This window comes from Neopsephotus bourkii, unplaced genomic scaffold (assembly GCF_033783945.1).
Source record: "Neopsephotus bourkii isolate Nb327-2 ecotype Australia unplaced genomic scaffold, CSIRO-AGI_Nbou_v1 NB_5, whole genome shotgun sequence".
NCBI classification, from domain to species: Eukaryota; Metazoa; Chordata; class Aves; order Psittaciformes; family Psittacidae; genus Neopsephotus; species Neopsephotus bourkii.
This window is the reverse complement of record NW_026900522.1, coordinates 413606-439545: the sequence shown is the minus strand read 5'-3', so window position 1 is coordinate 439545 and position 25940 is coordinate 413606. Positions and strand designations below refer to the sequence as shown.

At 45.0% G+C, this 25940-nt stretch overlaps 1 protein-coding gene across 4 annotated transcripts in view; it reads right to left on the bottom strand.

Annotated features, from left to right (window-relative positions):
* Positions 1-419: 419 nt before the first annotated feature.
* Positions 420-25940, bottom strand: part of SHISA6 (shisa family member 6) — a 232061-nt gene continuing 206540 nt past the window's right edge. For 2 of the 4 annotated variants that reach the window (XM_061363182.1, XM_061363259.1), the window contains 3 exons: positions 25641-25703; positions 13710-13862; positions 420-6462 (listed from right to left, as the gene is read on the bottom strand). In XM_061363182.1, coding sequence (XP_061219166.1) covers positions 5912-6462; positions 13710-13862; positions 25641-25703 — 767 coding nt within the window. In that variant the 3' untranslated portion in view covers positions 420-5911. The remainder of the gene's footprint in view (positions 6463-13709; positions 13863-25640; positions 25704-25940) is intronic. The other 2 variants (XM_061363343.1, XM_061363424.1) reach the window with 2 other exon arrangements.

The window sequence follows — 25940 nt, the reverse complement described above, 5'->3', positions numbered from 1 at the left end:
CAGCATTGCCAGCAGCAAAAGCGAAGCACCCACGGGAGCCTCCAGCATTATGGGACATTTCACAAGCTCTGCATTTAAATACAAGGTGTTCTAGACAGAGAATGGATCGTGGCTTCTAAATGGAAAATTAAAGAACAACATGGAAATAAAACCTTATGGGCTTGCATGATAAAAATTTCGACAGGAAATAGGAACGTCTTGTTTCTTCCCCTGCTATTTTCTGGAATGATGATGAAATACAGTAAACATATACGTAAAAATAATGACTCTTCCAGGCCTTGTAGCATTCATTTTAATAGCTGCTATTTAACTACACACAGAAATATAGATATCTACCTTTCAAATGCTGATTACAAAGATTGGGAAGGCTGCCAAGAAAACGGCCTTCCTCCCCCCCGAATAGATATCAAAAGAAACAATTTATATGTTGAAATTGCCTTTATTTTTTAATCCATAAATATTTGTTACTGACAAAAGTGGAAAAATCCTTAAGACTCTAAATTTTACTAAACTGATAATATTTTTGTTTACAGTACATACAGAATGTGCTTTTACAGGTAAGTATAACAACGAGAATAATACAGAGAAAAACAGTCAAATACTGCTCATCTTGAAGCTTGTTTAATGGTCAACCAAGAGTCTGTGCAAAGTTACAGATACAAATGTACTTCCTCTTCAGTACTACTGTATAATAAACATGGAATCCATAAACCGGGCTAAAGCACAAAAATATCCACTTACCCCCTCCTAGGAAATATTGTCCCCCAAACTAAAAAGCCTACAGTAAGAAGTGTCTTTCTCAGAGCCAAGAAATTCTTGCTACAAAAACACCTAAGGGGTTTGCAGACAGAAGGTCAGGAGCCATCGCGGAGCACACGGGCAGCGGGTCGGGGTGGTGCGACGCACATCTGCCTGCAGCGGAGCTGGTGGGGATGGTGACCTCCTGTTGGAGCCATGGGATGCCTCTTCGCACGTTGCTGGGAGCAGAGACCTGTTCCAGATGTACACTGACGTGCTGGAATGGGATTGTCCAACTCTCCCCTCGCCCCCGGCAGCCAGCGGGTGAAGCGTAGGTTGGTTTTCCCAGCTGGATTTGGGCACCTCCTTGAACCAGCTAAGAGAGGCTGGGATCGAGACCTTCGACCATCCACTTAGGGACATACAACACAGAAGTGGCTGTTCTCTAAGAAGCAGCCCCAACACAGGCTTATTGCTAACAACACTGTTTATCAAAATATTTAACCCCCATCTCACATATTACCCCCACCAGCTTTTCACTCATCTGAAATACACTTGCACATGAAATGTGTTTGTTAAGTGCATTTCAGCAGAGTGCCTCCTTCCAGGATAAGCACTAAATCTGAAACAAAACTAAGATAATCTTTTTCTCCATCACATAAACTGAAGAATGGCAGATTGATTGCAAATCCGAACATTTACTTCAAATACAATTGGAGTCACCCTCTTTCATGACAGTTAAGTTTGTTGTAGTGGAAGAAGATGGATACATCTTCCCAGCTACTAGGAAATACCCATCCCTTACAAAAACTTGATGCCAAGGTCTTGCAGATTCCTGGTGGGAATGCTTCTCAACAGAAATATGCATGCCCAGGCCCATGGGACCAGCTTTGCAGCTAGCCAGGCTAGCAGAACAGTAGACAGAAGTGGAATCTAGGCCAGGAAAGGAGGGCTTACTCCTGGGTAACAGTCCCTGTTTCTTCCCACCCCCACCCCCCCCACCCCCAAGTAACAGATCCTCATTTATAAAAGGAACATTAAAACATTGAAAAATATTTTGGTTTTTTTTTTTTTCCTTAAAACACAATTCAGTGGCATTAGAAGACTTTTATGACAAAATTTCCATTCCATGTGGTGCTCTGTGTGGTTCATTACAAATAGTTTTCACATTTCAAAGAATGATTCAACATAGTTTGGAAGCTTAGACTGGTACAGGGTCAGTCAGAGCTTAATGACTGCATTTACAGTATGTATGTATATACATGTGTTTGTGTGTATATACATATACATACAAGTAGCTCTATCAAGGAGAGTTGTATAAAATCAGTGCAGCTCACTCTTACGTGTCACTGCTTGGGGAATGCAAATCATTATCAGTTTGTAGGAAATGATATAAAGTTTTCTACATCACCCTCCCCCAGTCCCTGCACATGCACTCTGGGAACTGGACACTCCACAGATGTATGTTTCCAGCTGGGGGTTGGAGAAAAAGACAGATCAATTCTTCAGAGTATATTAGGTGAATCAAGGCAGATGATATTTTACTGTACAGAGGACAGTGACTGCTTCCTGCTTTTCTCCTGAGTGCCAAACATTAAGGTGACTCAGACATGAGGAGAAGAAAACAGAAAGGTCCAAGTGCAGGTCACAGCATCCCCCAGAGCCGCTTGCCTGTGTGGGACCCTGACCAGAAGAAGAGCAGTAGGAAATCTGGGCAACTGCATCCCCCCACCCTAGCACTCTCATTCTGGACAGACACTGGCTTGCAACACATCAGACATGATGTGGCAGGATAATGGTGACAGTGTTAATAAAAATGCTTTGCTGCTCTACAGTATCTGTTGTGGGAGGTCTCAAAGCACTTCATCAACAGTATGGTATGAACCCTCATAATGCCTCTGCAGAATAGGGAAGTGTTACCATTATCACACATGTTGACCATGGGGAACCGAAGTGCTTGGGACCAGGCTATGGATCATGACACCCAGTCCTGAACCAAGTGTCCTTTCACTGACAAACTCTCAGAACACAGAATAAGGTAACAAATGGCATAAGAACACCTCAGTGTGCTGAAATATCACTGCGGTAGCTATCAACGCATTCCAGCACACATAGCAAGCCATGGGAAGACATGGTGCACAGGAACAAATTGTGATCATGGTGCCTTCCCAAGGAAATTTGCTGAAAATTTTCTGTGGTGGTGGCAGAGTCCCTGAAGTGATTTGGCCTAGAAAGTCTTTTTGATGGTTCTTGTGGGGCACGTCTGCTTGAAACTGTTGAGTTGATAGGAAAGAGGAGGAAATGGGGATAAGTTTTCTTTGGAGGACTGTTGCCCAGGTAGGACAAGTTAGAAGAGGGCCTCAGTCAGAATAAGAGAAGGCTCTGAGGTCAAATGGCCTGGAGCACAGCACAGCGTGAGCTACTTGAGTGAAACATTTCCATATTGGCATCTGGTCCAGCAGCTTCTTATGTTCAAGAATAGAACATTTAAATGAAGACTAGAGCTTGAGACATACAACTATGGAAATGGATAGAGAGGAGAGTTCACCTACCCACAGCCTCACACGGTCACCTTTGCTCCTCCAACTCTTCCATCTTAACTCCTGGAGCTTCTAGGATTGCCTTCCCTCTCCCACAGTGTTCACATCTCCCTGCTTGCAGAGTGGAAGATCCTGGCTTTGCTTGGGCCATGAGAGGATGGAAGAGCCCCAGAACCTCAGCGGAGATTGCCTCCCCATGAGCCATGTGTGATTCTCTTCTCTTCACAAGAGGCACAAGCTTCGGTCTGTGGGAAGGTCAGCAAGCGCAATGCTTTCACAGGGATTGCCTTCTCTGAAGAAGTAACCAGTGAGTGAGCTGAGGAGCTTAGAGGTAGTCAGGGGAGGAAGTGTCCATCAAGGGCAGGAGATGGGCTGTGAGCCTTTTTTCTCTTATCCTTCCCATGCCATGCACTGCCACTGTGATCAATAGACTACTCTGGTTGTTGCCCAGATTGATTTTGCCCAAGGCTGCGCGGTAATGACCACCTGAACCGTGGAGGCTCTTATTCATTCCTTCCCAGCTCAGTTTCCGCCAAACAAAGCCCCAGTACTTGTGACAGCCGGAGTCCTTTCTGAACAGTCTCCATCAGGCGTGGCAGAAGAAAGCCCAAGAATTAAGACAGTCTGGGAACGGGAAAGGCCACATGGCCACCCCACTGAGGCCTCCGACCTCTAAATCCCATCGGGGGAAGATGGCATACTCTTCCTGCCTACCCTGCATCAGATAAACCTGGCGCTGTACCATAAGCCTCCACACAAGACTCAAGCTCACAACAACCTACAGTCATTATATGCTACAGGAATGATGTGTTGAGCTGGGAACATCATTAAGGCCAGGAGGTGGGAGGTATTTGAGGGGAGGGAGAAGGGCAGGCCTAATTTACATGAAGTGAAAAGCCATGTAGGAAAAGGCTTAGTGTGGGAATGTAGGGCATGAAGAGAGAAATACTGGATGGGAATGTGTTTACAGCCTGCAGTCAGTTGTCATTTCAGCTGGAGGACAAGCATGCCTCTCACTGGGATTAGCAGCATGGGTGTGTGCATGTGGTGGGGCTTTGAATGCACACCAAGAACAGTGAGTCCAGCACTAACAGTTACAGCACTGGGTCTGGCTGGCCTTCAAGACCTCTGAGACCCTTTCCTGGCCACAGAAGTATGCTCTAGTGTGAGTTAGTTCTACAGAATTTGATAGGAACACAAATACAAGGAAAAAAAACCCCAAACCAAACCAAAAGAAAACCAACAGAAACCAAAGCAAAGCCCAGTCTGGCTTGAAAGCCATAGATAAAACCCTCACAAATTCTGGACCCACGAGTCTATGTTTTACAGATGTTACAATATACAGTATCTAATTAGCATTAGTCAGATATACAACATGCCCACTTATTATAATTATGCTGGATATATAATTTCTATGCATGAAATGTAACTGTCTTCATGGTTAGGATTGGTACTCAGTGGATTTGGAATTTGGAAGGTTTTCTTGCAGATGGAGAGAAGATAATGGAAAATTACCGACCTCTTTTTCTGTAGACAAGACACCCTCAGCCTTGTGCTTCTGCTAAGGGCTAGAAAAAGATCTGCTACATATGGAGTTCTAGGATGTAACTGAGAGAATGTTTGTTCAGAAATGGGGAAACTGGGCCAGTGGAAGATGCTTTCAGAACAATAAACGGGCTCAGTGAGTGTGTGGTAGCCTTGGCCTTGCAGGGGTCTCAGTGGAGTCAGGACTTCCCCCAGCACAGGTCAGCAGTGCGAAGCTGGACGAATTCTGGTGCCTTAGGTTCAGCAGTGGCAAGAAGCTGGAGGACGAGAAACCCTCTTCCTCCTTCCTATTTACATGTTGGAGACACCAAGATACTAGAATGAGTGGGGGAAAGGGTCTAACAAGCATTTCAGCATATTTGTGCTTATTGAACACATCAACCCCACTACTTCCTACACTGAGAGAGCAGGCGATTTGTAGGCACTAGGATGTTTTTCTCTTATGAATATATTTAATATAAACTAAACCTTTATTTCTCAGCCAGGCTATTCTTGTCCCTAGATCTGCCAGTCCCCTAGGAAAGTCTGCCCTTGAATTCGCTCCAAGGGTGATGGAAAACAGATGTACGGGTGCTGACTGATAGCGAGCAGTCTGGAGGTGATCCTCAGCAGCCAGAAGCTTACCTTCTTGCTACAGAAAGGCCAGGCTTGAGGGCTGGCATGCAGACCAAGAGCAGTACCCCTTCCTGCCAGAACTGGGTGCTGTGTTTCCTCCTCCCTGTCTTGGGCTGCATGAGACTGCTTCTACCTGTAGCAACTGAAAAGTCCTAAATTCATAAGGACAATGAGATAATGCAGGTGAGCCCTTAGAAGGAGCCATTGACTACTATGGCTTTCTTTGACAGAAACTGATGCACATCAAGAAATTTCCCCTATTATCCCTCACTACCATCTGCTTGCTTGCTTGGGTTCTTCTTATGTCACCGGTGAAGGGGTGGCTTTAAAAACAACAACGTGGATGGGACTGTCAGAGAAGTCTTTTCAGACACTGAGTTATTAGAGGTTATCTTGGCCTATAAGGCCTCTGCAGTCTGGGGTGTTGTGGCCACCCCAGTCCTTAAAGAGTATCTACAATGCACGAGGTCCTATCAAACAGTCACCTCTGTTTTGCTCGCTGTGCGGTAGTGATGGTGGTGTCCTGGAATATAATGCAGTTGTTCTACTGTGTTGTGCCGTCGGGAGGCAAATGCTTGGCGCTTGGCGGAGGTTGGGGTCATACCTAAGGTATTGTACAAGTTATTTGAGGCACTAGGATGGGAGTGCATTTTTGTCATCCTGTAGCGATCCAAGACGGGTGTTGATACAAAGACGTCTGTGTGTGATAATGCCCGTGACATAGACTGCTCAGGGTACCCCGACCGCTCCGGGGAGAGCAGCGGGTCTTGGGAGTGGAGGCGCTCTGCAGACAGGAGCTGCTCGTCTGAGAGGATCCGTTCATAGGACATGCTAAACTCCTCAGGCATGAACCTCTCAGGAGACAGCACTCTGTCCTGAGACATGGCCCTGATGGGACGGCGGGGCCTGTCCCTCTGGTTGGTCTGTTGAGACATTTTGATGACGTTGATAGGGAGTGTGCCCCGGGCTGCCAGGTCAGGCAAGTGTCTCCTCCTCATGTAGTACTCATCAGCCTCTTTGTCAGCTGTGGGAAAGGAAAGGGAAGAGTTAGGAATGTCAGAGCGCTGTTCCATGGGGTGAAAAGGGACTGTGTACAGCACACTGCCTTGGACAAGCTGCCTCCTCCAAGGGACCAGCAGCTGGACCTGGGCATGGACATCCATGTCAGGGTGCTGCCTGTCAGAGATGCCAGCCCTGTGTGGGTTGTGTCACCATGGGCTTATAGCAGACAAAGAGTGTCATAATTGCACATAAACAGGTATAAGACCCTGTGCAACACAACACACCTTGCACCATGACACAACAGACCATATGTTGTTGAGTCTGGACTGTGGTATTGGTTGATTTACACAAATGGTGAGTCATGGGGAAATTATCAAGTGTCACCTTCACAATACACTGATATAGAAAGCACAGGGAAGGTGAGCTGGGGTAGGTGAGTTCCCCATTTGAAGAAACTCACACCTCGCTTCTGGCTTCAGATGTGGGTGTGCTCTGGAATCCATGACTGACTTCCTCACGTCTTTAATGACTACTTCTGAGTCTTTTTAAATGTGATCACAGAGCAGGTTTGGTGGGCATGGGATGCTCTCTCTGAGAGTCTGAACCATATGTCCAGGGTCCCATTCCCCATTTTTCAGACACCTTGGTTGATAGAATGGAATTTACTCCATGGAATGGTTCTTGCTCAATTTGCTTCTCTCTGTTGCTTGGGAACTCAGCTCACCCACTCCCACCCACCCCCTTCTTTTTGGCTTTTAGACTCAGAAAGGATGTTGGCTACTGCAGATGCATCCTGATATATCACTTTAATCCTACAACAGCTGGAATGACCTGATTCAACCAACTTGTAATGTGAAGATTATGGTCCCTTCCAGCCCCAGCCACCCTGATTCTATGATGGTGCTCACAACATCCTGGAAGTCTGCTCACAAGGTAAGTTATGCATTGGTGCCTTAAAGTCTTCATCTAAACCCTGAGTGCTGTAAGCATCTTGTGGATCTCATGCTCTAATTTCCTCATCTCCTATATATTCAGCCCTCTCTCACTGCCTCCTGGACTTTACTCCTCATGGTCCTGAGAACAGTCCACATAACCCAGAAGACCTGTGAGGAGGATGGTTGATCCCCATGTCTCGGCATCCAAAAGTACAAGCTGAGAATATGCATGCCAAAATGCGCAGCCTGTTGGCACCACTGTTGCTGCCAACCTCTTCTTTACAGCCTACACACCACCAAGGCTCTCCTTGGTGGAGAGTTACCCAGAGCTCTCCTCTACATCAGCTTGCTACTGATGGGATTTTCTCTCCAGAGTATATATTGTAGAAATAAGTCTTCTTTTAAGCTTTTTGGAAGAATGTCTCATTGGAAATGTCAGACAATGGCTCCCCTGCTTTAACGCTCTTGTGTCTTTAAAATCACCTTCTAGGAAGCCTGAGAAGGACTGGGAAAATTCCATATGGCCACAGTAATTGTAGACATTTTTATTCTATAATGTGGCCATAGATAGACTTGCATACACTTGGTGTGCGCTGGCTTGATAATAATGCTTGGAGTTGGATGCTGAATAGGAGCTAAGCAATTAGCACTTTGGCACTTGGCCTCTGCTCTGCGTGACAGAAGGTCCACTGGATTTGCCCAAGTGACTCTAAATAGACATAATTAAAGCAGAGAATATCCCAAACGGAGATGTGGTTGGATGCTCAAACCTGGCTGTGGTAATTGCCAGCAGGATCTAAACCAGCTTATGCGAGGTTTACAGTGGTTTGAGGCTGCTGGTGAGGTGGCAGGATCAGCTGATTAAAAGTGTTTTGAAGTTGTTCCTTGCCAATTTAGGTAAAGAACGCAGCCTGCTCTGGACTTTAACATTTTTGCCAACTTAGAGTATTAAAAACATCTTTTCCTTCCTTCTTCCACCCCTGTACACAGCATAGGGGTCTGAATGGCCTTTTGCTGGCAGTGGTTAACCCATTCAGGGTATTTATTTCATTTCAAAGTTGTTCCCAGACTCACATAGGCTGTGTCCTCCTGTGATGCTGAGACATATATAGATATCGGCACAGTTCTTCTGGGAACATTTTCAGGTGTAGAACGACTTCACATCTCCACCTCTAAGGAATCAAAGCCAAAATGGCAGTTTCCCATGAACAACAAGATAGTTTAAGCAGGCACCAGACAGACATTTAACAGGCAGTTGCCTCTGGAATGTGGTGTCAGTTCACGACTGTTGCAGAACCAGTCATGGGGAACGTAGTTTGACAGGAGGCTGAGCGTGCTGGGTCACACTTGTGCCTTCATGCCAAGGGAGAAGCTTAGCACAGCTCTGTAACCACAGCATCTCTGTATGCAGGGAAAGCGATGAAACCAACACATCTCCAGGCTTTTGAGACTGGAGACACTGGGTGCTTCATCCTTGCACGTAGTGGGAACTTAGGACTATCTGGTTGCACAGTTTCAGAATCAGAATGCTTCTGGTAACTGAACCCACCCAATCTGATCCATCTTATCCATATTGCACCAGGAAGGTCACTGGGCTAGTGAGGCTCTGATACTGCTACCCCTTATCTTCTCATCGATGCTCATGTGAAAACTGACACTTGGATTTTTAGCCAAAATAAAACTACAATAGAATATGTTTCTGCCTCATGGATGTGCTTAAGAATTCAAAATGTGTCCTCAGTGGATTCCAAAAGGCAAGAATACATGTGGAGACAGAATGAAATCACTGGCGTACTGGTTGATAAAGGAAGTTTCTCCTTTTTTTTTTTAAGTTAAATCTCACTTCTGGGGCTTCACTCACTTTTTCATATATTTTGAATTCCTGGAAATCACATTTTCTGCACATTTTCAGGACTTCCATTTTTCCATAGGTTTTGGTTGTTTCTTTCCTCCCTCTCTTTCTTTGGCAATTTCTAGAACATTGTCCATGGATGGTCTCATCAAACTTGAGGAGTGTTTAAGTGCTTCATCTGGCTTGGCTTTAAATGAGCTGATTTGCCCTCAGACAGCTTTTTTGGCTTTTTTTCCTTCCTTCCATTTGGAGGTAGAAACACAAATGAGTGCTCTTACACATCTCACCTCTACATGTCTGAGATGCCATCACAGAAAGGCAGAGCAAAGCTCCTCTCACACTGTAATTAGGGAAATGAGGTATGTTTGTGGCATTCTGCAAAGAGAATGTGGAAAAGCCAAGGATATTTTTTCTTCCCGTAGTTGTATGTGAATATGGTTAAAATACATGCATTTGTGTATGTTTGTAAAGCCATCACAGTCATTTCTCTGCTTTACATAAAGGTAATTTATTTGCTTTTCTTTCTCTGCAGCTCCAGTGTATTTTCTCTCTGGGCTTGTCTCTCCTGTTTTAATTGGCTGTAACATTTCCAAGCTGCCTAGTCATTTGTGATGCTTCTTTAGCCAATACCAAGTGGCTTAATATGCCTGAAAATATTATCTTCCTTCCTGACTGACCTTTCTCACTTAGCTGGAGGCACCAGTTCCCTGGAGTGCTGGGCAGGGTAGAATTAATCCAGCTGCTCTTGCTCAGCCATGTGTTCCCACACCCACTCACCGCTGCTCTTCCCACATGCCAGCATGACAAGGCATAGGGCTTCCCATGAATGTGGTACCCTGTCCCTCAGGGATCCCCCTCCTTGGCTTCACATGTAGCAACCCCAAATGGGTTTCCTGTTGTCTGTACCTTGAAGTAAAAGCTGAGGAGTTAAACAGCCATGGAAGTAGAAATAGCGCTGCTTGCACGGGGTCTGCTTCTGCCTGTTTGCTATGCTAGATCGACATGTTTCCTACTGCTCCTATAAGGCCTGGACCCTCTTCAAGTTCTTGCTCTGGAAGAAGAAGTCATAGTCCTACTTTCTTAGTCAAATGACAGCAGAGGTGAGTGCTCATCCTGCTACTCCAGTGGTGAGGAGGTCCCATCCCCAAGCTCAGCACATTCCCCAGGGATGCAGATGCAGCAGATGCTCATCTCTTCCTTGTTTCACAAATCACTGAGATGAGGCTCCTAAAGCGGGATGTACCTCATTAAGCTCTAGGCATCTCAAATTAGGCTTGTTATCCAGCAAAGAGCTAGGTAGCTTACCAGAGTAACTCTGGTGTCAGTGACAGACTGGGACCTTCAGAGAGCTCACATGGAGATGTCCTTCACTGACTATAGAGATGCCTCCATCAAATGCACAAACAAGATGCCCGATTGCTGAACAGCTAAAGTAGGGTGAGGTGGATCTCACCATACCCTTGCTGAGTGAAGTCTCCCCATTTCTGGCAAGGAGATATTAAACTAAACATTATTTCTTCCTGGATAGGCCTTGATTATTCAATTTAGATGTTCTTGGGAAGAAACTGCATTTCACTGTCACTGCCAACTGTGGGAGAATAAGTGATCTTTAGCTGTCTGGCAACTGAAATATCTGATTAAAAATGTATCTAATTCCTTTTGTTTTACTCAGAAATATGATGTTTGTTAATGAGCTCTTCACAACATTCTATTTTTTTAACCATGATAGGGAGTTTGTTAGAAACAAGTCACTTTAAATATGAAAAATACAACAAAACAAAACAATCTTTGCAAATCCCAGTATTTAGATACTTTTCCTAGAATTTGTGTTGCCTTTAGCTCCCTCATATGGAGTAAGAAAAAGTATTGCTGGCATTTAACAAGGGCAGGTCTAGGACCTGAGTGCCTATTTTCCTTTGGCTCTGAAGAAGACCAGCCATAAGAAAGTGATTCAGTAATTCCAGAGGAGTTGAGCATATGCAAGCCCAGTGGGAGCATGGAGTGCTTAGCACTTTCAGAGCTGGAACTGCTGTCTAGTTAGTAAAAAATACAGTGTGAGGCAGTTGGTTTGACATTTATCAGGTGCTTTGCAAAAGGATAGTTTGGTGCCTTGCAAAGATGACTGAACTGTAACTAGAACCTGCTCCTCATGGGTAAATAGCTGCTCTTTCCATTGCAGTGTGCAGGGAACCCCCTTCTAGGGTGGATGCTTCTGAAAAGCTAAGGGAGTGAATGAGCCCCACTCCAGCCAATGCCCAAAGACTAACTGCAATGTTCTTAGGTTCATGTTGACTGCCAGGTATCCTCTGAATGGGGACAGGGTCACTGTCAGGAGAAGCTCAAGAGAGGGACGCTGACGATACTCAGCGCGTTCTTGAGGATGTGTAATCTTGGCACCTTAATACAAACCTGGTTTTGTCACTTTAGACAAATACCTGTGAAATGCAGTGCTAGGGTTCAATACTTATTCATTTCTCTGTGGTCTACCGAGGGGCAAGCTGGACAAGTAAGGGCTCATCCTTTCTTCAACTGCTGAGCAAAATTTACTGCACCCAATGGGTCAGACTGGTGAGACACCACTCAGTAAAGTATTGCTCAGTAAAGAGGTGGCATTGCTTGGTGTGGGTGAATTTATACTTGGTCTGAGTCAGGTAAGAATTGCAGGAGTATGTAGAGGAGAGTGTTCAGATCTGACATACATTCCCAGATGTTGGCTGTGGAAGGGGTGGGAGTTTCAGTTGGGATTCATTTGTTGCTTTTTAATGTTTCACTGAGATACATCAATAGCTTTAATATGGAGCTCAAGGAGATTTCACTGAGAATCCATGCACAATATGTGAAGCAATAAATAAAGCACAGGCTAGAAATGGTCCTGACCATCCTCTGCATCATGACAGGAGCAGCCATCATTTCTAACCTATTCTCAGTGATGCCAGGATGGAGCTCTCCCAGACTCTGAATAGGAAGTATGTACCACAGGTAATCCCAGGCACTGCAAATCAATTACCAATTAGACTAGTTTTCAGGGCTATCTAGAGGGTATATTTGTTATGCTGAGAAATTTTCATTTCAGATAAGAAATAAAAATAAATCATCACATCTTAAAGCAGTAATATTAAAGTGCCATGATTTCAAGGGTTTTCAATATTAGATAGTACCATCAAAGTTGATCAAGAACATGGACTGTCCATTGTTAGGCTGTAGTAATGGGAAAATGCTTGTGGGTGGCAGTGTGAGAGCCAAATGCTATCGGGGACCAAAGCTCATGGTAAAGCAGAGTTATGCATGTGGCACGCTGAACAGGGAAGATGGCAGGCTCCAGTCACAAAATACCTCACCTCTGTTCTCCAACAAGGTTAAGCACAATATTGCTTTTAAACACATCAAATGCATTTGCCTTAATGCTAAACATGTTCCATGCTGAAGTGCCAAGGACTGGGCTGAGGTTTTTATGTGCTACATTTCCACTCCATTTTCTTTTCTGAAAAGTCTTCCACAGAGATTTCCTATTGACAGTCCAAGGGCTTACCTGCCACTTAATTTTGTGTCTCTCACTTAGCTGGCTAAATTGGGAATGCAGATTTTATGCATACTAAGGAAGTAGGATCTGCGCCTCATCCTTACCTACCTTCAATGAAGCTATTGCAAGGATAAAGACCTAAGATATTTCTCTAAATTCAGCAGTATGAATACAAGCTGCATCCAGAAAATGTTCAAGGAAACATATATACTACAAGCCTAGTGTCAGTCTGGAGAGAGCATTTGCCGCAGAAATGCCACTTATTTCATAAACCCACCAAAGCTGAAGAGTGCCATCAGCAAAGGTGATGGGCTGGAGCATTCACAGCAAAGTTGGCAGAACAATGCAGCACATAAAACAGTAAGAAAGAACAGATACCAACTAGTGTGAACAGGGTGGCAGCAACATGCCACAATAACAGAGACAGTCCTCGAATCAGTGCATGGCACAAGTCAGGACCAGATCCAGACACATACACCATGAAACATGGCAGCAGATCACACCACTGTCCTCCTACTGAAATAGATGCCCCCAACCATTTCAGCAGCTTTCTGTCAACACGGGCTTGCCATCTGATTTCAGCTACCCCATGGATGGGGAGATACCTGCCCTGGGTACACCAAAGTGAACTCAGCTGATTCGGGGCAGACACCTTGGTTCATCTCAACTCCAGCAGAAGGAAGATTCTCAGATGACTCTGAGGAGCAGATACAAGGTGGTGTAATGGGAGGCAGCACAGGAGGAGCTCAGTAAGCAAATAACTACAGTGCTCTCACAGTAATGAAGTGATTCTTTCTCTACACTCTTCCTTAATGGGAAGTGACAGCCAGAAGACTCATTACCAGAGACACCAACTGGGGCAGCACAACGACAGAGGGAAGAAGGTTATTGCCTTAACATTGTGCCCAATGTGGCTTACAAGCAAATGAGACACAAAAGAAATGAAATGAGCTGACACCTACTTAGTCTCTTCAGAGAAGAATATTTACTTGGGTTTGTCTTGACGGCAGACTCATAGGATGGTGGGAGGTGAGAGAGGTTCTGGAAGGACCGGGAGAAGGACAGGTCGTAGGGTTCGGTGGCAGAAGTGAGGATGTTGTTCATTCGTGGCTTGTCTGAAAAGAAACAACAAAGACATGTCTACAGTGTGCACTCAATGAAGCCGAGAGGTAAGCCATTCCCATAGACTCTGCAGGGGGAGGAGCGGTATCTGAGCCAGCCTCAGTGACAGGCTGTGCACATGATTCAAACGGGCACCAGCTGATGAGTAAAAAATGGATTCCGAGGCATCGTTTCCTTGTCCACAATGGTTATGGAGAGAAGCAAACTGGACCTCAGAAGCAGCTGGGCCAACCAGCTCTCCTCAAAGCAGGATGGGGTGTCTGGTCCACTTACTGTGGAGGGCTGTGTCGTGGTGCTGTGGATGGGCCCCACTGCAGCCTGCATGAGTTCAGGCAGCATCACTTACCTTCACCCCAGCAAGCTATGCTTTTCTCACCATCAGAGACATGGAAAGGGGTCTGTAGGGTTATTTTAACTGAGCCTGATGATCAAATTGTTCTCTCATTGTGCCAGATTTCTGATTAATGCTTTGACCCTGGAGGCTCCTGGCAAAGCCAGTCCATAGCCCCAGGGGTTCTGATGGGCTCTAGAGATGACCATGCTCCCCTTGGGAAGTGTGAAGTGTCGCTGCGGCGTGCGCATCTGGGTGCAGTCAGAAGACAAAGCAAGGTTTGGAGAGGTTCCTGATGCAGGGAAGGAGATGCCATCCCTGACGAGTTGGTCCCTGAGGGAATCCCCAGCCAGTGTCAAAATGCCTGCTGTCAGGATGCTGATGCTGAGGGCACTGACAGTAAAGATTGGCACTGAGCATAAATGTCAAAATTCAAGTCCAGACAACCTGCAGAGTTTCGAAATCTCGTTCCTTTGCTACAAGCTGGATGGAAAATGGTTTTCATCAGCTCAGCCAAGGGACAGGGATCTGTTGAACTGTGTTTATGAATCCCAGGTGTTCAGATGTTAAAATAGGCAGGTACAAGAGTATTAAAATAGCAGGAGCTTCAATGATGAGAAGCAAAGCTAGGTAAGACTACACTGGGCTCTGTGGGACTTTGCAGCAGTGATAGGATTGTGTAAGTCTTAGTCAAAAGGCCAAGGAGGTGGACAGTGTAAGTATGGCCTGAAAATAAAATCAGGCAGCTAAATTCTCCAATACAGGTGAGGACTGTCAGAATTCCCAAGTTCTGGGTTCCCACATTCCTGCACATGGGAATGCAGAGCTGCCTCCTCAACTTCTCCCCCACTGTGACTTCCCCTGGATATTTTAAACCTCCTATCACCTACCTTCACATTGCACCCATGCTTCCCAAAGATGGGCTGAGACAGTCTTGCCTTCCAGCATAAACATGCTCATGATCTCCCAAAACCGCTGTGGTCAGAGCACTGCTCTGCACCTCTCAGCAGACTTACATGCCCAGTCCTCAATTCAAAGGCACCTGTGCCATTTGGGGTATGCCAGGTTATCCAAGATACTGACAAGAGGCTGAGTGCTGTGGGACTTGTCAGAGCTCTGAGGCCACCCGTGTTTTGGCACTTGAATTACAGCTACCCTGTCAACAAACCCAACTCTTGCTCCTTCCTGCCCCTGTTGTCACTGAGTGTATTCTGCTGCACCATGAGCTTCCTCACAATGAAGCTTCTGCAGAACAAATCACAACAGTGCCAGGGTACAACCATGAGAGAAGGAACAGCTTCCCCTCTCCTTGAGCACCAGTCTGGCACCAGCATGGGATACCCCAAATTTGTGTGATCCCGCAGTGCTGCCAGCAGCAAACTGCTCCATGAGGAGCAGGGGCTTTGCCTGTTTCGGCAAGCATCTGAATGCTGTCCTCTGGGCTCAAAACCTGACAGCCAGCGTCAGCCATCCCACAGAAAGGGAACAGCCCAGCTCTCTGCCAGAGCATCATTTCATTCCCAGGTCTGAGAAATTATGAGGTACTTTCTTATGGAATTGAGAAATGGTGAAAATGTCCTCTTAACGGTGCAATAACCATCTTGGTTAATAAACTCTTCTGTCCTACTGCTTATGTACACCTCTGCACTCCTGGAGTACGGTTATTGTCTGGCAAAAAGAACATAGCCCCAAGTGAGCACATAGCAAATGTGTCATCTCTCTGAGAACATTATTTGCTTGCTGATGACTTCAATCCATGTCTAATAGACTGACTGCAGGATTAGGAAGCGCATCATATTCATCAGGGTGCTGGAAACAATTGATTAGCTATTATCCAGTAAAGAGAGACTGTATTAGCATTGAAACTATGTCCCCACTCCTATTTGTGCTTGTGTGGCAAGGAGCCTGGGGTAACATCTCTTTATAAATTTATCAGCCAGAACCTGTGTCTAATCTCCATTTTGCATGGAGGCTTGGACGTGCTGAAATAAGCCCAGTCTTATGTATGGGATCTGTGTTCAGTGCCAAAGCAGGAGCATTAATTGACTATTTGCATGAGGTGTGTGAAATTAAGTGCACACATTTATCTGATGGGCTTGTGCAGAATCAGTGCATCTGCATACAGCTTTTTCCATCCAGTCAGTCAGGAGCAGGCTGTAATGATTTTGGCAAATGAGAAGTCACCTTGAAATCCACTTCCCATCATTCAGGAAAATAAGGGATAAACTGAAATGACCAAAGATAATTTCAGATGACTTTTGCATAATGTAGTTCGAGGGCAAGATCAGAGAACTGAGAGACTCCAGTAAGGAGAAATATCTTCTGCAATTTGTATTCTGGGACCAGTGCAGCAGAAGATTTGCAGTAGTTCTTCATCCCTGCAATGGATTTGAGTCATGCTTTTCTCAGGCATCTCTCCTTTTTGTTTATGGTGTTTGTTGGCTCCTATAGAAGATGCAGGACATAATTAATGAACAGGGTGTAAATAAGAAGATCTCCACATTCCCCGCAAGGCAGCAGAGGCTGTACACTGCTGTCATCCAGCATTCCACTCATTCCAGCCCAGCTCTGTATTCTGGGCAATGGGAGATGACTACTGGAAAATGGAAAACATCCCATGGTTACAGGGATTACTTTTGAAAGTCATTATTGGTGCACATCTTCCTCACCACCATCCTGCAGCCATGTGCCACTTAATGCCTCTCTGCTACATCATGAATTCTGGGCATAATTTGCAAAGCTCTTTGGAGAGGGAAATGAAGGGAATAAAGCTCACCCAGCGCACAGCACATACACCGGAGTTGGGAGCATCATCCAGCAGTGCCATTTCTCTTGTTTTCTGAATTCCCTGTGCTACAGCCTCGAAGCAGCCGCATCTTTTTACAGCCAATGCAACATCTTAAAATTCTGCCAGTGTCTCTGTGATTAATTCAGCAGAAGAGGGCTCAGCTCTGCAGCATTCCCTCATCCACTGAGCATCAGTGGTTTTGGAGCACTCTGACCACAGTGCCATAGTGCTCCAGCCACTGGTGTGGCTGGTATCATGGCACAGCACCGCCCAGAACTCGTTAGGCTGCACAGTGTTGGCATTATACGCTCAGGAAGGGAGCAGGCAGGCATCTCTGTGGAGAAACTCTTCCTTTGCAGATCTAATCTCTCTTCTTGGACACGTACCAAGCAAGAACTTTGCATTTCTTCTGTTTCACAAGCTAGAAGTCTTGGGTCAGTCCAAACGCTGTTTTATTTCCATAAGAACCAGTAGACCAGGCTCAGAAGGTCTCTATTCAGACCATGCTCTTGCATAAGAACTTGAGAAAGTGATGCCCTGAAGCAGAGTACCAGAGCTTTGCCCTCTTTTTGCACTGCTTGTACTGATGCCAGAGGAACATGTTTCCTGATACATCTTGCATCCTGAAATGGATATATAGCCTGCAGTGGGTATGTCACCCCCATGGAGGTCAGGGTCTGCAGTTCCCTCTGTGCATTGGGGATTGCAGTTACAGCTGAGTGGACATACAGATTCACTCCTCTGCTGTATGCATGCACTCAGTTGCTGTCTGATCTATGAAGCTACTCGAAGGAGGGCCTCATTTCACTGTCAGTCTTTCACAAACCTTCTGCAAGCACAGGGCTCAGAAGCAGTTTCAGGGTCTCTAAAGCTGGACACTTGTGTAGTGGACATCAGACCTGAAGTCTTCTCGAAATGTCTTGCTCTGCCCCAGTTCTCAGAAGGCAATTCCTGTTTCAAACTGTGTTTACATGAGGTGCAGCACCTTTCGTGTACAAGGACAGGCACAGATGATACCCAAGACAAAAAAAAAAAACCAACCAAAACCCACCAACAAAGTGAATTTATGTCAAAGTTTTAAACCAAGCTCAAGTGGCAAAAGGGATGTGCTCCCTATTTGCATAGGAGCCTGCACATATGTTGTGTGAATTCTGCAAGACATTTCAACAGATGCCTTTTAAAACATTCACCCAGAGAAAGCAAACAATGTCACCTAGGAGAAGCTGATACAACCAAGCCTTCTGCTGCTCAGCTTCAGCTCAGCATCGCTTCAGTCCTCTGTCAAAGCACGCACTGCTCCCCCAGCACTGCCTTCTGCTCAGCCACGTGAAGGCTCAGGCACTAAGTCTCCGATTATGATGCAAGCTCTTGCACAGGGCTGTGCTCCTCAGGAAAATCTGGTGGTAGCTGATGACGTTTGGTTGCCTTCTGTGCCAAGGCTTAGCACCTCCTGAGCCATCCTGGAAGTGACATACTGTTACAGCATGCAAAGAACTGATGTGGACAGACTCTGATAGCAGTTTATAACGTACATCTTCTGTGTTTGTGGGGGGGATGATCTGTGTTTTCACACTTCCTTTTTTATGTCACAAACACTGCTATTAACAATCTTCTGCATCTGTCACGAAGAACCTCAAAGAGGTTTATACATTTCCAGGTCAGATCCTCCATGGTGTAAATCAGCATCTCTCCAGTGAGTAGCTGCCCTCATTTATATGAGCTGGAGATGTGGGATTCTAAATTCAGTCAGTGATAAATAAACTTTGTATATCAGGATGGTGCTGGGATTAGGTCTTTCAGGGCTCACGGCTGAGAACTGAAGGGATAAGATGCAGAGAGGATGAGGTACACCAGCACATTGCAAGATGATACCCTTAAATGCTACAATATATACACACAGAATAATAATATAGCTGAATCATATTACCCAGGGGCTATTAACATGAAGATGCTTCTGTACACAAGGTGCTTAACTGAACTATGTTACACACTGCAAAAGAGGGCGAGAGGAATAATGTTGCCAATTAGAATGAAAGGAAAAACTACAGAAAGTAGAATTACACTTGGCAACCACAGCAGAAGACATACTAATATTTCCTTGAGTTTGCTGCCTTTTCATGGGGATGCAGAAAACAACAACACATGGCTCTGGCAGCAGAGCAGCCAGGGTGTAGGACTGTGGAGAACTGGGACTCGGGCTCGTTCTTTTGAGGACTAGGACTCATTGAATTTGAGGCTGTGCAATTGAAAACTGTCAGCCTGTTAACTCCTTCCACCTCATGCTCAAGGCTTGACATTGCACGGAAGGGGAGCTTGTTCAGAAAGGAAAATGCATCAGTATGTTCGGTTCTGGCAGCAGACAAGCAAGGGGAATAATCCACAACTAGCTCTATCCCCTGAGAGAAATGAATCTGTCTCAGTCCTTTGGGAGTAGGATGAGGCACAAGCCCCCAGACAGGCTGAAGACAGCGCAGGGACCACCACAACCTTCTGCCATAGCCACAGTTACCCCACGCTGACAGCACCTCCAGCAGTGCAGATGGCAATGCCCTGCTCTGCCTCAGCAGTTTTACATGCTCTGGTTTTTATGACGCTGTGATTTTGCCTCCAGAGCTTTTGCTCTTCTTCAGTGGTCTCACATTCACTAGGAATGAAGACATGGCTTCCCCTTGCTTATGGTCTGAGGTCATCTGCTTGTGTAAGAGGAACCTGAGGCCAGTGTCAGAGCTATTCAGCTCATGTTGACATTTTGCTTAAACAACTGCATTGTCACAGAGAGAAACTCCTCAGGTTTCTCCCACAGTTACACCACAATTTTACTCCACAAGCCTCAGTGTTTTATTTGCAATAGTCACTTGCTGGGTGGAATATGGGCCATGTCATGGGTGGCATAACAGGATTCATCTGCAAGTTAAGGCCTCCATACTCAGCAGCTGAGCTGCACCTCCAGCTGGGAGGCTGTGTTAGCCCTGCCATTCTGAGACCATGAAGAGTGATTTCTTTGTCCAAACCCACAATTTATTTAGTCTAGAAAGCAAAGACCAGTTGCTTCTGCACTGAGCACTTTAAAGGAAGTTGCCATTGAAGTCCTTTATCTGTTCTCAGCCCCAGGCTGTTCTCTCTCCCCTACATGACAGACCATCACACATGTCATCAGAGACCAGTCCCATTGCTCAGGTGCAACCATAGCCCCAGCAAACCAGTACCTCCCCTGCACAGAGGTTGGCTCTGCACTGTAGGACATTGTTAGCAACTTCTCCGGTCAAGATAGGTGAATGGTGATCCTGATTCACTGGTGACTTTGCTCCAATGTTGTAATACAGCTCCAAAACACACAACAATCTCTGTAGTTTGCTTTGCAAAGCAGCCAAATCTGAACTGGTATCCTCATCACAAAGGCAGCTTAAATGCACCAAAAAAGCTGTGACCATGTTGTCCTGTCCTGGCAGATTACCGGGTTCATCTCTCTTCCAGGTTTCAGTAAAGCCCTGCTGCTTTGCAGAAAGAGCACTGTACATAACGTGTCTATTTGTTCTGTAGGTTATATTCTAGAGATCTGATTACCTCCTAATTTCCTCACATATATTTCTACTGGGGATAAATCTAATTTAAACAGTCCTTAATTGTCATGATTTTGTAAACAGTGTCTTAAACACAATAGACACACAACTCCTAACAAATTGCTGGAGGAGATGTGACAGGGTAGGGAATCATTTTCATATCCTCTGGGATTGTCCCAAATTGAAGCTTCTGGTCTGATGTTAGAAAACTGATGTAAGAATTATTTCAGCAATATATCCCCCAAAGCCCCGTTACTGTGCAGGAAGGAAGATGCCCTGGATTTTGAAATGAAGAGAAGAGAAAGAAGGAAGTAAGGAAGAAAAGAGATAAAGAAGAAGAGAGATGGAGAGAGAAAAGAGAGACAGAAAGGAGAGAAACAGATTAAGAGAAGCAGAAGGATTCACATACATTAATAGATAGGAATGTGATTAAAGTTCACACAGGTACAGCTGTAACGTTGCCTCAGAGCAAACCCAGACATCAGCTATGGAAAAATACTTGGCCAAATTAAAACCTTGAAGTGAAACGATTTGTTGCTTATGGTGGTATTTCTCAGATGATTATCAAATGCAATGAACTGACATAAAAATTATGATATGAACTCCCTACTAACTATATTATTTAGCAACGTGCTTGTGATTTATCTAGATGTAAAAAATGTTTATACAAGACTCTTTTGGTTACCATAATTAAATACACACTAAAGAGGATGAGATTAAACTCCAGTAGCAGTAAAAAATAAAGCAATAAGCTTTACAGAACCTGAGCCCAGGCAGTCAGTATATATTCCTGTTATAGCCAGTGCTTCATTGCCTCAATTCTCGTTTGTGCCCTTTGCTTTTTTTTTTTTTCACATTTTAATTTTGTTTTTTTTTTTTAATAGGAAAATAAATGTATGTGCTTAATTTGTATAAAGACTGAATGTCTAAGCGAGAGAAACCAGTGTATCAAAGGATTTACCTGCTTTTACATGTAAAACCTAGTGTGCTTAGAAACCGGTACTTGAGCACTCACATTCACCTTTTACCCACAAAATCACGACATTTCATGCTGTTGAGTTGTTCATTTGCAGCTGAAATCTGCAGCTGCTGGAGAACAAAACTCTAGAGTTCAGGAAACCCACATCAACCTTGTGGACTCAGAGGACTTGAGGTCTGAAGTCTGTCACTGAATGCAGAGCTCAGGCTGAGGTTTCTAAAGGCCTGTAGATACCCTTATAATGGGATATTCAGTGTCCTAGAAGTGAAATAGGTACATGAATAGACTGACACCAGAAGAAGGTCGACAGACTTCTTTCAGATGTGGGAATTTCAGAGTCAGGCTGGCTAATTCAGAGCCCTCAACAACAGTGGAAATGAAGTCCTGGTATTGCAGACCACGGATCTGCACATGCCTATGGTCATTTCTCTTCATCTCCATTGGAAATTGTCTTCCCCAATATATCCCATTTTCCAAACCCAGGACAGGCACAGGTTTCACCCCTCTGCAAACCCTCTGTGCCAGCCAGGTGGGGAGAAAAGGGAGACCTTCCCTCTGTGCTAACTGTGCTGAAAACAGCACTATGCTAATTAAATGATAGCAGCCTGACAGAACAGATTATATGTGATCCCACCATTAATTAGTAGTTATTCCTTCCTGTATCAGAAGAGTTCAGTGTAATCACATCTGTGATCTCACATGCATAACTCACTGTGAATGGCTGCCCACTGCACATCTGCATCACTCCCCACACTATGGTCCCACCATGGTTCCCAAGACCTTTGGGGAAACAAATGAGTTGGTGCTACTTGCTTTACTTTTGCATAGGGCTAGCCAGTACAGGAAGGGGAACAAGGAGCACAAGGGACTTAGCTTTCATCCTTCCTTGACAAGGAGGTGGCCCTACGTCTGCCACAATGCTCAGTCCCAGGGCTGTATGAATCTGTAGACTCATTGTAATGGGAATTACAGGAGAAGGTAAGAAACCTGTGAAGTTCCAATGATGGTAGGAGATGGAGAGAGATCACCAGCCTGCAGCAGCTGAGCTCTCATCCTGACGGGTCTTCCAGGTTTCAACAGCTCATGCTCCCCTTCACATATACCAGATCAAGTGCATCCTTGCTGGGTGAGGCAGAACTTGGGGAGCTCCTGCAGGCATGGGAGGGATTTGCTGGCTGTTCAGGCTGCAGTGTTGTTTGTTTGGCATGTCACCTCCAACTGCTCTGCACTGGTAGGCTGAGAACCTTTATCTGATTGTTTAACTTCAGTTAAGAGTGAACCGAGCACAGGTCTTGTGCAACACAGGGCATGTCTTGAGCCTCACGCTGCTCCTTTCAGGTGTGTCACTGCATGGTGGGTGCTAGAGACAGCTAAGGGACAGAGCTCATAAGCATTGTGCTCGGAATGACTGCTTCTGTCCACCTACAAATCTACATCATCACAAGAAAATGTACCCCATCTCTTACCCAGGAATGGGAGAATATTAAACCTATTGCTGAACTGTGTCAGAATCTGAACAGTAATTATGAATACTGCAATCTTTTGATGACTTATTTGAAAAGTCCAAAGAATATTTTTGCACTCACCAAGCAATGGATCACCAGCACACATGGATATCATAAACAAAAGTATCTATGACCATATGGATAAATTAGGAATAAAACATCACCAAAGAATAAAGTCTAACTCAATCATACAGTTATTTGTAGTCAGATCATTCAAGTCACTTCGTACAACCAAACTATTAAGATACAGTAAATGCAAGAAGTGAGTGCAGAAAAAAAGGTGAAAGTTTCTAATCCGATATCTCTGTAGATCTGCTTTGATTTTTGTCTTTCAAGTACATAAAAAAGAAAAGCATTTGTCAGAGGGAAAGATTTGCCAGAGGGAAGTTATCTCTTTTAGCACATATCACTTTCTGTTACTGAATGCAATAGGGACCAGATGATGGAGCTGCATTAAAATTTCTGGGCAGAGACACAGGTAAACAGGACTCATTTGGCTCTGCTGGGGCAGTTCTCAGAACCCAGCATATCCTAGACGTGAAGAACAAGTAGTAAGACCAGAGAGAAGACGATAAATGTAACCTTATTACGCCACGTTTTTCTCTTCTTTTTAAAATCAGTGGTCTGAAGAGCATTTGAATCTGTCAGTTCAGGTTCAATAAATACTCCAGTGTTAGTGCCAGGTTTAAAGCTGACATTGTTTCTTCTGAGTTCTGGGGGACATGGGAAATAAAACAACCCCTAATACCATAGTCTTATAACTGAAAGTAACTTGCATGCTGAGGAGCTGCCTGACCCATCCTCTAGGAAGGATAAACTCCAATGGTTTTAGGTGACCTTTTCAAGGGCAATTGTTCTCCCACCCTTTTTTGCAGCAAAGAAACGTGGACATTCCTATACAAGTACACAATCAATTCCAGAAGAATAATCAAGATGAATTTTCAGTATTAAAAACAAATACCAGAAAAAATTGTAACAAACACAGAGATTCAGAGCTGCAAGAAGTGTATATCAAGATGAGATTTACCCATCCCTTACTGGTTGCTCAGCAGAAGGAAGGTTCCAGCTACAAATCCTGGAGGAATAGATCACATTCAGAGGGTAAAGGATGCAGGGAAGAACAAAGACAAGACCAAAACAAGGTAGCAGTGGAAGAGGAAAGAAAGCAGAGAGGACTTGGGGGTTCATTCACAGGTTGGACTGATTGCACAGACAGGGGGAATCACTGGTTTGGGTGGCAGTGACATGTCCGGATTTGGATGGAGGCAGGAAGCTGCAGGTGATTTGACTGTAGTTTGTGATTGCTGTGATGCAGGGAGGGACTTGCTGCCCACACTCAGCAGCTAATAGTGGGCCAAGGACATTGAAAGAAGGAGAGAGCTAGGGCAGAGGAGGCAGAAGGGCTGGAGGACAGGACAGGACAGAGCAGAGAGGACTGGGGTTTCTGGCCATGGAGGAAGCAATGGAACATCTCCAGGCTGGGATGAGAGGGTGGAAACAAAGCGGAAAACTGGCAAAGGATTACATGGAGCAGCCCCAAGCTTATTAGATCAGGAGGGCTGGATAGAGAGGTGCCAGTAAATGTGCTGAGCCATGTGCAGAGCTAAGGCATATAAAGAGAGTGTTTTTCCAGAGCTAAGCAGAGGCACTGTCAGAAGGGGTATTAGCACACATGAAGCTGTTTGGGTACGAAGACCAAACCCAGAGGGGCTTTGGAAGAGCTCTGGAAGGGCTGTTCTCACCCTTTAGAGGGATGACCAGGCTGGCCATATGATGGTGACAGGATGCCCCAGACATCCCCTGAGGTGTCTCTTCTGAGGCTACAGGGATAGATCTGTGGTGGGTGTAGGGGCATGAAAGCTGCTCTGGGTTTCTTTAAGTTCCCAGGTTCAGAGAAATGTCATGTGGCCACAATAAAATAAAGGGAATTTGGAAGGGGGTGAGGGCAGCCACTGGAACTGGCTGAGAAGGGGGCACTTCTCTTTATGAAAGTAGGCAGGGGGAGTCCTGAATCTCTTCATGGTCTTTACCTATCCTGCATACTAGAAACTGGAGAGACACCATGCCGTGAATCAGGGGCTTTAGCAGATTATCCCAAACAGACCCATGCATGCATGGACTGGACAGCTTGGACTTAGCTGTGAACCCAAATTCTGGCCGCGTATTGTTATGCCCACATCATGTCATCTAAGGAGCCAATGCCCCCTGTTCATTGTCCTTCTAACATATCTTAGAAATATGCACAAGCAGCATTATAAGTTGAGTGGTTTGGCTGATAAGATGGACTTTTTATTGCAGGTTGTCATTTTTATGGTCTTGGTTGTTTAAATCTGACAGCACCTTCCTGATGTGGAAGGGAGAAAGGAGCAATCAGACATGGGGAAACACAAGGGTGATAGGTAAAGTTATAAAAGACAGAGCCATATTTCATTGTGAGCACTATTTTAAAATATGGTCCTATATTTAATGTTAATGGAAGCCATCATTCATGCATCATTGCCATAGGAACATTTCTATTAACATTAAACATTCTTCAATACCAATAAATGCTACTCGCTGGCAGAGGAAAGTTACAACGTGTGTAATTTTGCTCTTTGTTTTCTCTTACCATGTGTAGGTGTCTGGGTGGCACTGTTTAGAATCAGGTGATTATAATTTTGCTCTTGGTCATCTGAAATTCACAGAAAAAAAACAAAATCCCTTTAAGAAACAGAGCTCAGCATAGCCACTGATCTGCAGATGATAATTACAGCTCACAGCATTCACAGGAAATCTCAGCATGATTAAAGAAAGGAGGAGAAAAAAATGCTTAAGAAAGCAGAAGAGTCTGTTATGTAGTTCACTTAAAACTTCAGATGCAAGACCAGCATGATAATGGGAAACCGCCCCCCTTGTGCTGAGCCTGCAA